We start from the raw sequence: 14,360 nt of genomic DNA on the forward strand, positions 1-14,360 counted from the left end.
ATCCCCACGTAGGACAGCAACTAGGTCCAGCCTGATTAGCTTGCATCCGGTGCCTGGCACCTAGTAAGCAGTTAAATACCATAAAAAAGAGGAAAGATGCACTCTGAGACGGTTTGTTGGATCAGGATTGTGCCACTGGTGATATTGCAGTTCATTTCACTGTCTGCCCTTCCAGTTTAGTGGGAACAAGGCAGTTTCATGGTTAGAGTGGATGAGAGCTTTTTTTTTTTTAACAAATGGCCCCTCTGGGCCAAAGGACTTGGCAACAAAACTTTGCTGTCTTTGCTGTTCCCACTGTCCTGGCTCTGTTCCAGAGTCGTGGTGGAGCAGTTGAAGGCCTTGGCTTGGTCAACCTTAAATTCCTAGTGGAAGAAGCAGAGTGGCCTAGGAGACAGAGCCCAGGCCTGGGAGTCAGAAGGTCCCGGGTTCTGGTCCCAGCTCTGTCACTCGTCTGCTGTGTGACCTTGGGCAAGTCAACTCACTTCTCCATGCCTCTCTTACCTGCCAAATGGGGATTAAGACTGTGATAGGGGCTGTGTAAAACCTGATTACCTTGTATCTACCCCAGTGCTTAGAACAGTGCCTGGAACATAGTAAGCACTTAATAAATTCTATAGTTATTATTATTATGCACAGAGTGTACTCCATCCCCTCTAGATTTTAAACTCATGGGTGGGGACTGTGTCTGTTAAATTGTTATGCTGTTTTCTCCCAAGTGCTTAGTACAGTGCCCTGCACACAGTAAGCACTCAGTAATATGATTGACTGACTGACCAACTCCGTTCCCATCCCAAAGCAGGCCAGGGACTTTGAATGAAACCCATAGAGTCAAAACCCCTGGCTCCCAGAGACAGAGCTGTTCTTCAGCGTCATTTCAAACTGCTCTCACCAACCTGTTGAGTCAAGCCATGCAAATGCGTTGTTATTTAAGATCGGAGTAATGGGAAAGGGAACCTATTAAATGTAAATCATTTTGGAAGGACACCAGGAAAGAAACATTTTGATGGGGGGAAGCCGGAGAGGGAAAAACAATTTAATTCTTCCCTGGTTAACTCAGTGGTTAACACAGCCAGAGAAAGGGGAAAACAGGTTAACTCCTTCCTGGTTAACTCAGTTGATAATATAATGCAGTGGGCAAAAAATTAGTTCAAGATCTTGCTAGACTTGTATGGCTAAAAATGGTGCATCCAACTTAATCCTTGATTTGATCGAATTTGGGTTTCCAGGCACCTCAACCTCGCCTTTCAGTTCCTGAGCAGGTGTTTCACCGGGGTCGGAATCCAAAAACCTGAAAAAAAGTCCCTCCTACTTAGACTGTGTGGGACAGGGACTGTGTCCAACCTAATCAACCTGTATCTACCCCAGCACTTAAAACAGTGTTCAACACAAAGTAAGCACTCAACAAATACCATTTCAAAAAGGAGTTGGAGGGCTGCCATCCTCTGTTTTTTCCTACTGAGCCTCAGATCAGTAGGTTGAAGAGAGGTTTGGATAAATTCATGGATAAATTCTGTTACACATGGGACTCACATCTTAGAGGAGAGGGAGAAGAGGTACTGAATCCCCATTTTGCAGATGAGGAAATCAGGGCCCAGAGAAGTTAAGTGGCTTGCCCATGGTCACAAGCAAGCAAATGGCAGAGCTAGGATCAGAACCCAGGTCCTCTGACTCTCAGGCCTATGCTCTTTCTGCTTAGGCCATGCACTAGGAGTGCCTAAGATGAGCAGGAGAGTGCTGAAGCTATCACCTGTTATAATAATAATAATGATGATGGTATTTTTTAAGTGCTTACTCTGTACCAAGTACTATTCTAAGTACTGGGGTAGATACAAGGTAATCAGGTTGTCCCACATGGGGCTCACAGTCTTAATCCCCATTTTACCGATGAAGTAACTGAGGCACAGAGAAGTGAAGTGGCTTGCCCAAGGTCACACAGCAGACAAGTGGCAGAGTTGGGATTAGAACCCGTGTCCTCTGACTCCCAAGCCTGGGATCGTTCCACGAAGCCACCTTTTATGAATACAAGGATTGTTGCCAGCTGCTTTCACCCACCCCACAGCTCCAGGGTCCTTAATTTTGTTTTAAGAGCACCTTAATAATAGTGATAATCGTGGTATGTAAGTGCTTACTTTATGCCAGGCACTGTACTAAGCACTGTGTTTTGGGGGAATGGGGCGGAAGAAATACAATCAGTTTGGGTTGGTTGCAGTCCCTGTCCCACATGGGGCTCACAGTCTTAATCCCCATTTTGCAGGTGAGGTAACTAAGTCACAGAGAAGTGAAGTGAGTTGCCCAAGGTCACACAGCAGACAAGTGGCAGAGCCAGGATTAGAACCCATTTTCTCTGACTCCCAGGCCTATTCTTCTATCCACTTGTTCTAGTGAGGACTGACTTTGTGAGGAGAGGCACTTGACCCTTCTGACCTTACTAAGTGGGTCCAGTGTCCGATGTCTCTCCTGGGGCTCTCTCACACTTCCCTCTGCCCCCACCGAGAGTAAGTTAAAATAAACAGTGCTGAATCTGAGAGCAATCCCCTCTGGGTTCTCCAGCCCGGGGAAAGGTGAAAGGAACAGCAACCACCGTGGGGGAGGTGTTCCTGTTGGCTGAGCCGGGAGCGGGCAGAGCATTCTTGAGGGATTGTGGGGCCTCGGAAAGGGAGTGGGGCAGGCCGAGCGCCATCCTCCCAGTCCAGGGCCCAGGGCGAGGACTCGTTCCCATCTGTGCTGAGCTCCTATCTGATAGTGAGAAGCAGGCCTTTGCTTCCCTCTCACCTCACGCCATCAGTCTCTTACACCTCAGCCCGCGGCCCTGGCCCCCGGCCCTGGCTGGGCTCTCTCAGGGTCTGGCCCGCGCCAGCTTGGGCGTCCACTCCTGGAAGGAGGGCAGCAGGGCGTAATAGGAGACTCTGCCAGGGGCTCAGGGAGTGTTCCTGGCAGCCAAAGGGATGCACGGGTCGTGTCTGTCTCCACGCCAGGGAGTTAGCCAGCTGCTCTTGTTGCCAGCAAATCTTCCCTCTTTTTGAAACTGCTTGCAGCCCAGATAATTTATCAACAAAAATGTTCAGTCCACTCCTCAAGAACTTCCAGTGGCTGCCCATCTTCTTTCTCACCAAACAGAAATTCCTCACCATTTACTGGCTTTAAATCAGCTCAGGCTCTCCTACCTCACCTCACTAATCTCCTGCTTACAGCCCAGCCCACACACCCTGCTCCTCTAGAGCCAGCTTACTCACTATGCCCCGATCTTGTCTATCTTGCTGCTGACCCCTTTCCCAATCCTCCCCCTAACCTGGAACTCCTTCCCCCTCCACGTACATCACAACACCACTCTGTCCACCTTTAAAGCATCATTAAGGTCACATTTCCAGAGGCAGCCTGTCTTAGTGGATAGAGTACGGGCTTGGGAACCAGAAAGACCTGGGTTCTAATCTCGCCTCCACCACTTGTCTTCTGGGTGACCTTGACCAATTGACTTAACTTCTCTGTGCCTCAGTTACCTCATTTGTAAAAGAGGGGTTGATATTGTGAGCCCCATAAGGGACATGGACTGTGTCCAGCCTGATTACTTTGTATGTACTCTGGTGCTTAGAACAGTGCTTGGCACATAGTAAGTGCTTAACAAATTCCATAAAAAAAAGAATATTCCCCAATTAAGCCCTCTTTCCCCAGATCCCTTCTGGATCATCTATGGACTCGGATCTGTGACCTTTGGACATTAATAGTCACCCCGCCGCCAATCCCACAGCACTTATGTACATAGCTTTAAATTATATATTATAAAATATTTATTCATATTAATGTCTGTCTCCCCCTCTAGACCCTAAGTTCATTATGGTCAGGGAACACGTCTGCTAATTCTGTTTTATTGTACTCTCCCAAGTGCTTTGTACAGTGCTCTGCATAAACACTCAATAAATACCATTGAGTGATTGAAGTGAGCCTCTTCCAGGGCAGCTGCCTGTCAAGTCTGCATCTCTCTGGAAACCATTCCAGCGACCTAATGGCTTCAAGTCGAATGAAGGAGAGGCCTCGCCTGCCTCCTGTCAGGCCTGTGTCTTTCTGGAAATCATTCCAGCAGCCTAAAGGCTACAAGTCGAATGACAGAGAGGCCTCACGCCCAGAAACTCTCAATGCCCTGGATCACGCAGCTGCTCACTCTGGCCATTCTCCTCAGGAGGGCTCCCTCCCACTGCCATCCATCTCGAGCAGATGCAGGAAGAAGGTTGAAACCGGGGAGGGCAGCCCAATCAAGTCCCCCAAAGCCTGGCTTGACTCTCTTCTTTCCCCCATCTCTCATAAGCCTTTTCAAGACCTGTCTGTCCACAAACCCCCTTCACACCCTCTCCTCCCCAACAAAAAGTATTTCACTTGTACTTCCTGCCCCCAACATCCTTAGGGAGCTCACAGGAATAGCAGGAGGGTCTGGCACTGCCCAGGACAGCCAGGCCTGGTTAATCAATCCTTCTGTACCAAAGGCCGAGCCGACAAACCCTGGTTGGCTTCACGTTGTTCACCCATTTGCTGTGAGCAGTTGGTGAGAAAAATGAAGCGTCCCTGCCTCCCCATGCCCGCTGCATCATCTTTCTTCGCCAAGGCAGCCATTGGCCCTGGAGAGGCCGATCCAGGGGAATCCCGCCTGCTATCGTGGGAGCGTGTGCAGCCCGGTCCAGGTCACACTCACCTTTCTTTCTCAGGGAAAGAAAGGCAATTTTATTTCCTTGGTCACCCCTCTCTGCCGAGTCATTTTTTTACTGTGGACTTGGGACATTGTGAGAAATATTATGCCTTGATAGCTGTTTGTTTTTTTATGGCATTTGTGAAGTGTTTACTATGTGCTAGGCACTGTACCACATGCTGGTGATCAGGTTGGATCCAGTCCATGTCCCACCTGGGGCCTCACAGTCTTAATCCCCATATTATAGATGAGGAAATGGAGGCACAGAGAAGCAAAGTGAATCGCTCAAGATCATAGAGCAGACAAGTGGCAGAGCTAGAACTGGAACTCAGGTCCTTCTGACTCCCAGACCTGTGCTCTATCCACTAAGCCACACTGCTTCTCCAATCTTCTAGGGAGGAGGCATCTTATGAAGTCAAGATTATGCCAGGATCCTCAGTGCTGCGCCGTTCCCAATCCACTGTCCAAGTTTTTGGGCCTTTCCAATCTCAACGTACACCCACCCACCACATTTTTCAGCCGAGAAATGAGGAGTGGGTGCAACTTCCTAACCACAGGCACAGCCCCTGCACCCACTTTTAGAAGATGAGGTTCTGGTGCACCCTTTGCTTCAGCTGCTGGGACCCTGGGTGACTGTGGGGAGGGTCAGGGATATCTGTGGGGAGTGGGATGAGGAGCATAGTTGCCTCTTTGGAGAATTCAGGAAGTCTCACAGTAAGCGGCCTCTTTGTCTCCCTCAGGCTGAGGGGTGTAATGATGACCCAGATCATTATCCCGGAGAGCTGACTCCATGGGCGAAACCCATCACCCCGGCTATGGGCAGCAAGTCCCGATCTGAGAAGCTGGGGCCAGGAGGTAGGCATGTCTTCTTAACCCCTTGTCCACCCTCTTCCCCCCTTGGACTTTTGGAGATTAGCCTGCCTCCCAAGGAGGGGAAGACCAGGGGATGGAAGCAGGGCCAGAATTGTATTTTCCAAGTGCTTAGTACAGTGCTCTGCACACAGCGTGCAATAAATACGATTGAATTAATGGAACAGGTCCAGACCAGTGCGCTCTCACCTTGTTTCAGTGTTTCCTGTGTTCCCTGGTCATCCACTCTTCCAGTCAGCCTGAGAAAGGACCCCGCTACGGTGGCAGCTGGTCAGGCATCAAGTCTGTCCCAATCAGAAATTCTCCTCTTTCCTTGTGAAGCCGCACCTCCCAAGTATCCGAGTCTTTCTGGGCTACGTGTGCCGGCAGGACAGCTGAACTGCTTCCCGTTCTGTTGGGGTTCCGGTTGCCCTCCCTGCCCCAGCTCCATGTGTTCCCCATCTGAGTGGTTGGTGTAGTAGGAATCCCTTAACTACCCTGGTTTCTATATTCAGAAGGCAGAGTGGAGCCCTTTGAATGTGTTAGTAGGGGGCCTAGTGACAATATTTTGAGGGCTCCTTCCCCTATGAATGTCTGACCCAGTTCTGGCACCCCTTATTAAAACAAATGGTAAAGTTGTGTATAAAATAGTTATATTTATAATTTAAATTTCTAAAATGCTGATGATGTATTTACCATGAATATGCAGTTGTATGCTTGCATTTTCATTAGAATTTGCCTTCTTAAAATGCCGATCCATACATGATCATGTATGTACTTATTTTTAATGTATCCTATCAGTGGCTGTTAAATATCTCTTTAGAAAAGATCATATTGAGAGGGATCAACAGTCTGCACATTGGAGCTTTTGGAATCACCCACCGGCTCTGCTCTGCCTTATTCACAGAACTCACAGGCTGTCCAGTGCTGGGATGGGTGGGAAGACGGCGTGGAGGAATTCCGCGACCTGAACCCGTGTCCTGGGGAATAGCTTCGATCATGGCATCTCAGGCAGAGTGAGGGTAGGGTGACAGGCCTTTAATGAGAATGAGTGGCTCCTCACAGTCTCGATTTCTTTCGTAGGGAGCGACCACCTGCCACTCCCGATGGACAACTGTCTGGTGACCCTAGGTGCCAGGAATGTGCCCACGAGGTCCGATGGTAGTCTAAACTCACTTGTTAAGGGGTATGTATGCAACAACCCTTTGAATGCTATGATTTTCATTCATGATTTTCATCTTATCATCATTCCATCATCACCTAGACTAAGCTTGTTGTGGACAGGGAATGTGTTATATTGTACCCTCCCTAGCACTTAGTACAGTGCTCTGCACACAGTGCTCAATAAATACATGTGACTGACAGACTGGTATTAACTGAGCATTTACTATGTGCAGAGCACTGTACTAAGTGCTTGGGAGAGTTCAGATTTGGTAGACATGTTCCCTCATTTTCTTTTGCCGTAATGAAAGGCTCTGTTATTATTAGTATTAATAATAACAGTAATAATGATAGTATTTGTTAGACATTTACTGTGTGTCAGGCACTGTTCTAAGCACTGGGGTAGATACAAACTAATCAGGTTGAACACAGTCCCTGCAACACATGGGGCTAACAGCCTTAACCCTCATTTTACAGATGAGGTATTGAGGCCTAAAGATGTAAACTGACTTGCCCAAGGTACCGGAGCAGACAAATGGAGGATCTGGGATTAGAACCCAGGTTCTTTGGACTCCCAGGCCCGAGCTCTATTCACTAGGCCACACTGCTTCTCTGTTGCATTGAACTCTCCTAAGCGCTTAGTACAGTACTCTGCACACAGTAACTGCTCATACCATTAGTGATGGTATGCTCTGCAGCGGGGAGTGTAAATTAAAGCCTTGTTGATCCTAAACACTTGAAGGGCTCTGGGCACCCGTGGGTGCCATTTAGAGGACTTATTCCAAACTTATATATCTTTTCCCCTGTGACCAAATGTAAATCTGCCTGTCAGTGGGTATTGAAACTACAAGTCCAACTCACTGACTATCCTCTTAGTGGGGTTAACAAATAGTAAAATGAAGCCAATCAACACCATTTTCACCACCTCTGTCATAAATTGCTACTTGGCTGATTATTTTCCAGGTAAATTTCAAGTAAACTTTAATTTGCCCCAAAATGCCAAATCACAGCAACAAGGATGGAAATGTGTATCTGAATTGACCTCTCAGCCACGCTGCTGCAAGAGGCATTACTCTTGTTATGGTATTTAAGTGCTTTTTTAATGATATTTAAGTGCTTACTATGTGCTGGACACTGTACATAGTACAGTGGGAAAGATACAAGTCAATCAATTTGGACACAGTCCACGTCTTACCCTATTTTCACATGAGCTGAGGCCCAGAGAAGTTAAGTGACTTGCCCAAGGTCAAACAGCAGACAAGTGGTAGAGGTGGTATTGGAATCCAGGTCCTTCTGACTCCCAGGCCTGTGGTCTATCCACTAGGCCACGCTGCTTCTCAAGCATTTACTCTGTGTCTAGCACTGTTCTAAGCGCTGGGGTAGCTACCGATTAATCAGGTTGGATACAATCCCTGTCCCATGTGGTAGGCTCCCAGTCTAAGTAGTCCCCATTTTACAAGATGAGGTGTGGTCGTCCCTGATAAAATGGAAAAATCATCAGTAGTAGTATAATTAAGCCCTTACCATGTGCAGAGCTCTGTACTAAGTGCTGGGGAGAGGCTGCACAAGTGGGAATTAGACACAGTCTCTGTACCCAGTCCCAGAGCACTGAGGCGTTTCAGAAACAACTGTCCCCTCACTCCCTTTGTTCTACCAAAAGTGATTTCTCTGCTAGATCATCTTTCCATAGAGTTAGGAGGAGGTTGATCTTTACCACCATCGGCAATTGCTGTACCTTATTTCACCTGATTTTTACCTCAAGTTCCCGTCACTGGTAGAACCAGGATACCAAATGAAGTTCTGTGCTGCTTGGTGTTCTGCATGGCCAAGTGGACAGAGCACAGGCCTAGGAGTCAGAAGGCCTCAGGTTCTAATGCCACCTCTGCCACCTGCCTTGTGACCGTGGGCAAGTCACTTCACTCCTCTGGGCCTTAATACCTCTCTTACAGATGATAGAACTAAGACCTTGAGCCACACGTGGGACGTACTACGGCCAATCTGATTATTCTGTATCTACCCCAGTGCTTAGAACAGTGCCTGGTACACAGTAAGTGCTTAACAAATACCATAAAACCAAAAAAAGGGTTCAGCATTGTCACTAAGGCTCCCAATGTCTCCCAGAGAGGGGTCAGGAAGCCACATTAGGTGACGATGTTTGTGGGACCGGACCGCGTGAAGGGTGTGTTTGGTTTTCTTTCGGGTGGCTGTGTCCCTCTTTCCGGCCAGCAAGAGTTGAGGTCGTAGTCTCCCGTGCCGAAGCAGCAAACCTGCCCTCAGTGGAAGCGCTGCTTCATCTTCAGAGGCGTAATCTCCTTCCCACCTGCAACATGCCCATCCAGAATGGGACCAAGTTACCTTTGATGTGAATGACCGCCTGGCTGAGTGGGAGGCCAGGTGAGCCCTTCATATACTAGCATTACTGTTGGTTACTCAGCTTCATCGGGGACGGACCACACCCCATCTATAAAATGGGGTTTAGAAACCGGTTCTCCCTCTGATTTTTACCCGGAGACAGGGACTGTGCCCGACCTGATTAGTTTGTATCTACCCCAGTGCTTAGAACAGTGCTCTACACAGAGTAAATGCTTAACCTCAGCCCCATCTGGATCTCCATCAGATTTTAGTGGAGGGGGATTGCACTGGGGAAGCTTCTTTGAGCAGTTGAGCAGGGCTGTTAAAGAGTTCAGTACCTACTGCTGGGACAGTAATACTTTAAAATATTCAAGCTATTCCAATTTGAGTGTTCTTCCGAGTAGGATTTAACCAACATTTTTTTTTGTCCTAGAAGTGGACCTTGGTATATGGCAAGATTTGCTTGTTCTAGTGTGACCTAGCTGCGGATTATTTCTTGTGGGATATTGGCACGTGGCCACTAGCAAGCCATTCGGTCTAGCTCCACTTAACCGGAGCAAGCTGGATTTGCTTTTTTTGCAGATTCTTGTCCCAGTGGAAATTTTCACATTTTCCCCCTTCCCTCAAATCACTCCCCGAGACTGACAAGTCTGGGCTGTTTCCCCAACTCCTGTGGCCTACCTATGACACTCCCTCCCAGCGAGTGCCTGAACAGAACCAAAGGACTGGAGTCGCCCCTTTCTTATCTGTTGCTTTATGCCAAAGATGCTTTTGACTAGGTGATAGGCTGAGAAGCTAGGCCTTTTATTTTTAATGGTATTTGTTAAGTGCTTACTATGCGCCAGGCACTGTACAAAAGTACTGAGGTAGATACAAGATTGTTAGGTTGGCCACGGTCCCTGTCCTATACAGGGCTCACAGTCGATTCCCATTTTACAGATGAGGTAACTGAAGCACAGAGAAGACCTGCCTAAGGTCACCAGTAGACAAGTGGCAATGCTGGGATCAGAACCCAGGTCCTTCCGACTCCCAGACCCGAGCTCTACCCATTAGGCCATGCTGCTTTGGGGCTTTTGTGTTAAAACCTGAAAGTCAGAAGATCATGGGTTCTAATCCCAGCTCCACCGCTTGCCTGCTGGATGGCCTTGGGCAAGTCACTTCACTGCTCTGTGCATCAGTTACCTCATCTGTAAAAATAAGAATCAAGACTGTGAGCCCATGTGGGACAGGGACTGTGTCCAAACTGATTAACTTGTATCTACCCCAGGGATTAAAACAGTGCTTGGCACATAGAAAGTGTTTAGCAAATGCCACCATTATTATTAATATTAAAACCACCTGCCGAAATGTTGATCCCACCCATTGGAAGGCAGTGTAAGGATCAGGAGTTAAATCACCACTTGAAAGCAACAGCTTAGATGGAGGGACAGGGCAGAGTAAAGTCCTTATGTTTTCTGGTGGTGTTCTTCCCTCCCTCCCCCATTAATTAGCACTTTCCTGTATAATTAGTCATTCAGCAAATTTAGCCTAATTGCCCTATTTTACATTTACATCTCTCCCCTGTAGCAAGGGGGGAGGGGGCGGAAGGGACCGTATCCAACCTTTCACAAGCATGACCCTGGGGCTCAGGTCTGCTGCTAGTACTTGGAGCAAAAGAAGTGCTGAATACTGTGGTTATTAGGTGGGTGGACTTTAATACTGTGCTTAAAATGTGATCAGAAAGTCTCCATGCTATTTAAAAAGGCTGAATTGCCACTGGGGGAGATGTTCCCACCTGTGGGTTAATGGGTGTTTTATGATGACCAGACCACCACCATAGCTGCCCTGAAGCAGGTAGCGTACTCCTAAAACTGGTGATGCAAGTGGAATTCTTCCTTTGGGAACCACACACTCAGGTGGGATGGGGACTGTGCCCAACCTAATTAACTTGTATCTACCTCACTGCTTAGAAGAGAGTTTGACACACAGTAACTGCTTAAATACCATAAGATGCTTAAATACCATAAGAAGGGCCCTGTTATTATTTTCCTTAAAAAGGTAGCTCTGTGAGGGTTGGAATCGACAGCCAGGAAGAAACAGAGAAAAACACTTTAGCATTAATGTCTAAGAGATAGTATTTCCCCTCGCTGTCCCTTCAAGTTTTAAAATTGCACCTGTGGGCCTTTCTGTAGAGCCAACAGCTTGATTTGGGTGATGTTCAAATTTTAGGGTTTAATTGTACTGAAGAGTGAGGAATACTTGGACTTGCACTTGGATTTGTTCCCTTTATCCACCTCTCCAGTCTCATAGCAGTTATGTACATACCCATACTTGATTTGTTTATAACAATATCAGTCTTTTCCTCTAGACTATAAGCTTATCGTAGGCAGGGAAGGTATCTACCAATTGTTATACTGTTACATTGTACTCTCCCAAGGACTTGGTACAGTCCTCTGCACATAGTAAGTGCTCAATAAATACAACTGATTGATTGCCACACCAGAGAAGCAGCATGGTCTAATAGATAGAGCATGACCCTGAGGGTCAGAAGGACCAGGGTTCTAATCCCAGCTCCACCATTTTTCTGCTGTGTGAACTTGGGCAAGTCACTTAACTCCTCTGAACCTCAGTTACCTCATCTGTGAAATGGGGGGTTAAGACTGTGAGCCCCATGTGGCACAGAAACTGTGTCAACCTGACTAGCTTGTATCTCCTCCAGCCTTAATACAGCACCTGGCACATAGTAAGCACTTAAATACCATTAAGAAAAAAATAAGAAATTAAATGAAGCCAGGGCCAAACAGTAAGAAAGTTGAAAGTATCAAGTGTCTTGATAACAGTACTCTGTGCTTTTCTTTCAATTTACAGAGGAGGAACCAGCTGACAGATCAGACCACCCTACTCACAATTGAAAGTGGCAAAAAATACTTGCCCGCCCCAATCCGTGTGGACAGATATTACTGTTATACTGCATTAAATCAAGGGCTTCACTTATTCCATGCAGCTAAAGGCCCACTGGAAAAAAAAAAAGGCAGTAGTTCTTACCTAACAGAAGGTAGGGGAGGGGCTTCATCTCTGCCAGAGCCAGTTGGAGACTCAAGTAGCCCAAAACCAACGATCATCAAATGGAAACACCCATCTTCCGCCCCCTTTCGTCTCCCAAACGTTTCACTTGGGAAAACATATTACGGCCGTTCAATCTTGCCAATGATCTATTTAATATATATCTGCTCGAATCTAATAAGTTAAATGGAGGGTAAGTGCTGTATAAAGAAATAAGTTAAGTAATTATGAGTGATGTAATATGCTCTTTTTCCTTAAAAGCCAGCGGGTCTTTCAGCCCTAGAGTTTTAGCGCTCACTTCAGGCAGGGCCGACTGTCCCTCACGGAGCTGGGCTTACGCAGGGAAAGTCCGAGCAAACGCTCCAAGGAGGCTACTTGTGGTAAGGCAGCACTCTATAACATTTCACAGTGAAAGTACCGGATTGAAAAGCACCTCTTCCAAAGGGAAAACTTGCAACCTCAACAGTCCCTACTCTAGAAAGCTCTTTTCAGAGAGACCCCAGGCCCAGCCCTACTGCAATATTTTATTTGTGCGTTATAAACTTGAGAGATTCCCAACATTCAATTAAAAATCCAATGCTTTGAATCACCTTGCAGAACTTTTATTTTCTACGCAGGGTTGCAAAATTCATCTGCAGACAAAGGTTTAACTTAAAGGAAGGAGCAGCGAAGAGGAGGAGGAGCAGCGCTGACGTCCTCATGGCCCTTCAGAGGTGGGGAGGAGAAAGGAACTAGAACACTACAACACACTGCTCTCTGTGACAGAATACAGAGTTGATCAACACAGCTTTAAACGGTCCCTTCATGGCTGGAGTCTGAAACATTATTCAGTCAAACATTGTTTTTTTAAAAAATTAGAAGTGGTTAGAAAAGGCTGGAGGAAGAGGGGTGTATATACTGAATCACATGCAACAATAACACTCAAATTAAAAAACATTACAAATGTGATTTTTTTTAAGCAAGTAATCAATTTCATTATTGCGGGCACCATGCCTCTGATTACGTATCTTGCTTACACAAGTGTTTTTACATATGTAATTTCTTTATTCTGTAAAAGGTAACAAAATATACAGAACAAAACTTTCCCTTTTTAAAACTAGCATTAGAACCCATATTTATCACTTATGTATATAAATACTACTCTACAGCTAATCATTAATTAAGCTGGAGTAATACACACTGAGTGTTCATCAGTCCTACATAAGAAGTCCAACGAAGTATTCCTATTCACCTAGGCTTTATGGGGAAAAAAAGGATCAAAGAATATCCTCTATTTCTTCCATGTGATCATTGCAAGAGGAATGAAACTGGAGGAAAGATCACCCCACCCTACGGTGTTTAAGAGACCAGCCCTTTTCTAAATTGTTGCCATCTTTTAAATCCGCCCAGAATGGTCGATGCATCCCATCTTGCATTTTATCCAGCAAGTAGCGAGTGTTGGGCATTTTTAAATCTACTTACACAAGGTACTAAAAAAAAAAAAAAAGAAAGAGAGGAAAAAAAAGATGGCACCGAACACAGTCACAGCGTGGTTGGTTTTGGCTGATTTCACCGCCCGCATCACCCACACCATCTTGAAGGGCACGTCCCTCTGCAGACACAAAAGTTTTCTTTACTCCGGGAGGCCAGCTGCTGTTCTAAGCCCTGACAGGGATGAGGGATGCCAGATACCCATCGGGCCTTTTTGGCACTCGGAGACAAATGGGAAGAGATTCCCCACTCCCACTACCCCCCAAAGATTCCCAGTGAGCAATAACTACAGCGTCATGAATGGGGGAGATGGATGATTCTAAGATTTAGAAAATACTCCAAATGTGTATATATATATATATAGAACAGGTTGTGTCATACAGTGACTCCTCAAAGTCAATGTGGTTCTAAACTACCGTTCTGCCTTTTCCCACGGATGCTACCCTCCCTAGCTGCCCAGGGCCATACCGTTTACATAGCTTCAAACTCATCGATCCGCTGCTTGGTGTTCCCCTGGCGGATCTGCCTCAGGGTCTTGTACTTGTCCCGGCCTTGCCGCATGTTCTCGTTGTGGATGAGGTCATTGTGGGTCCTCTTATTCTCATCTCTGGCTTGCAATAACTCGTGGGTCAGACTCTGCCCCGGGGAAGAAACAGGACACCATCAGAGACTGAGGCAGATTCCCGGGAGAGGTGCACTAACCTGAGGGAGGAGGACCATGCCTTTGTTTTTTCTCCAACGCTCTCAAACCACCGGTACAACTCTCTGGCCACAGCAAGTGCGCAAATGCTACTGAATGATTTTTTTTTAA

General features: G+C 46.7%; 2 protein-coding genes across 8 annotated transcripts in view; one reads left to right on the forward strand and one right to left on the reverse strand.

Moving 5' to 3' along the window:
• SYTL3 (synaptotagmin like 3) overlaps positions 1-13,592 on the forward strand; it is a 106,592-nt gene extending 93,000 nt beyond the window's left edge. For 4 of the 5 annotated variants that reach the window (XM_039911139.1, XM_039911141.1, XM_039911140.1 and 1 more), the window contains 3 exons: positions 5,416-5,530; positions 6,608-6,710; positions 12,697-13,592. In XM_039911139.1, coding sequence (XP_039767073.1) covers positions 5,416-5,530; positions 6,608-6,710; positions 12,697-12,814 — 336 coding nt within the window. In that variant the 3' untranslated portion in view covers positions 12,815-13,592. Of the gene's footprint in view, positions 1-5,415; positions 5,531-6,607; positions 6,711-11,884; positions 12,666-12,696 lie in introns of those variants that run through there. The other variant, XM_029052326.2, reaches the window with a different exon arrangement.
• The window catches only part of EZR (ezrin), an 82,641-nt gene continuing 80,946 nt past the window's right edge, over positions 12,666-14,360 (reverse strand). The window contains exons 14-15 of one of the 3 annotated variants that reach the window (XM_029052319.2): positions 14,018-14,185; positions 12,666-13,548 (exon numbers count right to left, since the gene is read on the reverse strand). In XM_029052319.2, coding sequence (XP_028908152.1) covers positions 14,021-14,185 — 165 coding nt within the window. In that variant the 3' untranslated portion in view covers positions 12,666-13,548; positions 14,018-14,020. Of the gene's footprint in view, positions 14,186-14,360 lie in introns of all 3 variants that reach the window. The other 2 variants (XM_029052318.2, XM_029052317.2) reach the window with 2 other exon arrangements.

The sequence above is a fragment of the Ornithorhynchus anatinus genome, chromosome 2 (genome assembly GCF_004115215.2).
Source record: "Ornithorhynchus anatinus isolate Pmale09 chromosome 2, mOrnAna1.pri.v4, whole genome shotgun sequence".
NCBI lineage: Eukaryota > Metazoa > Chordata > Mammalia > Monotremata > Ornithorhynchidae > Ornithorhynchus > Ornithorhynchus anatinus.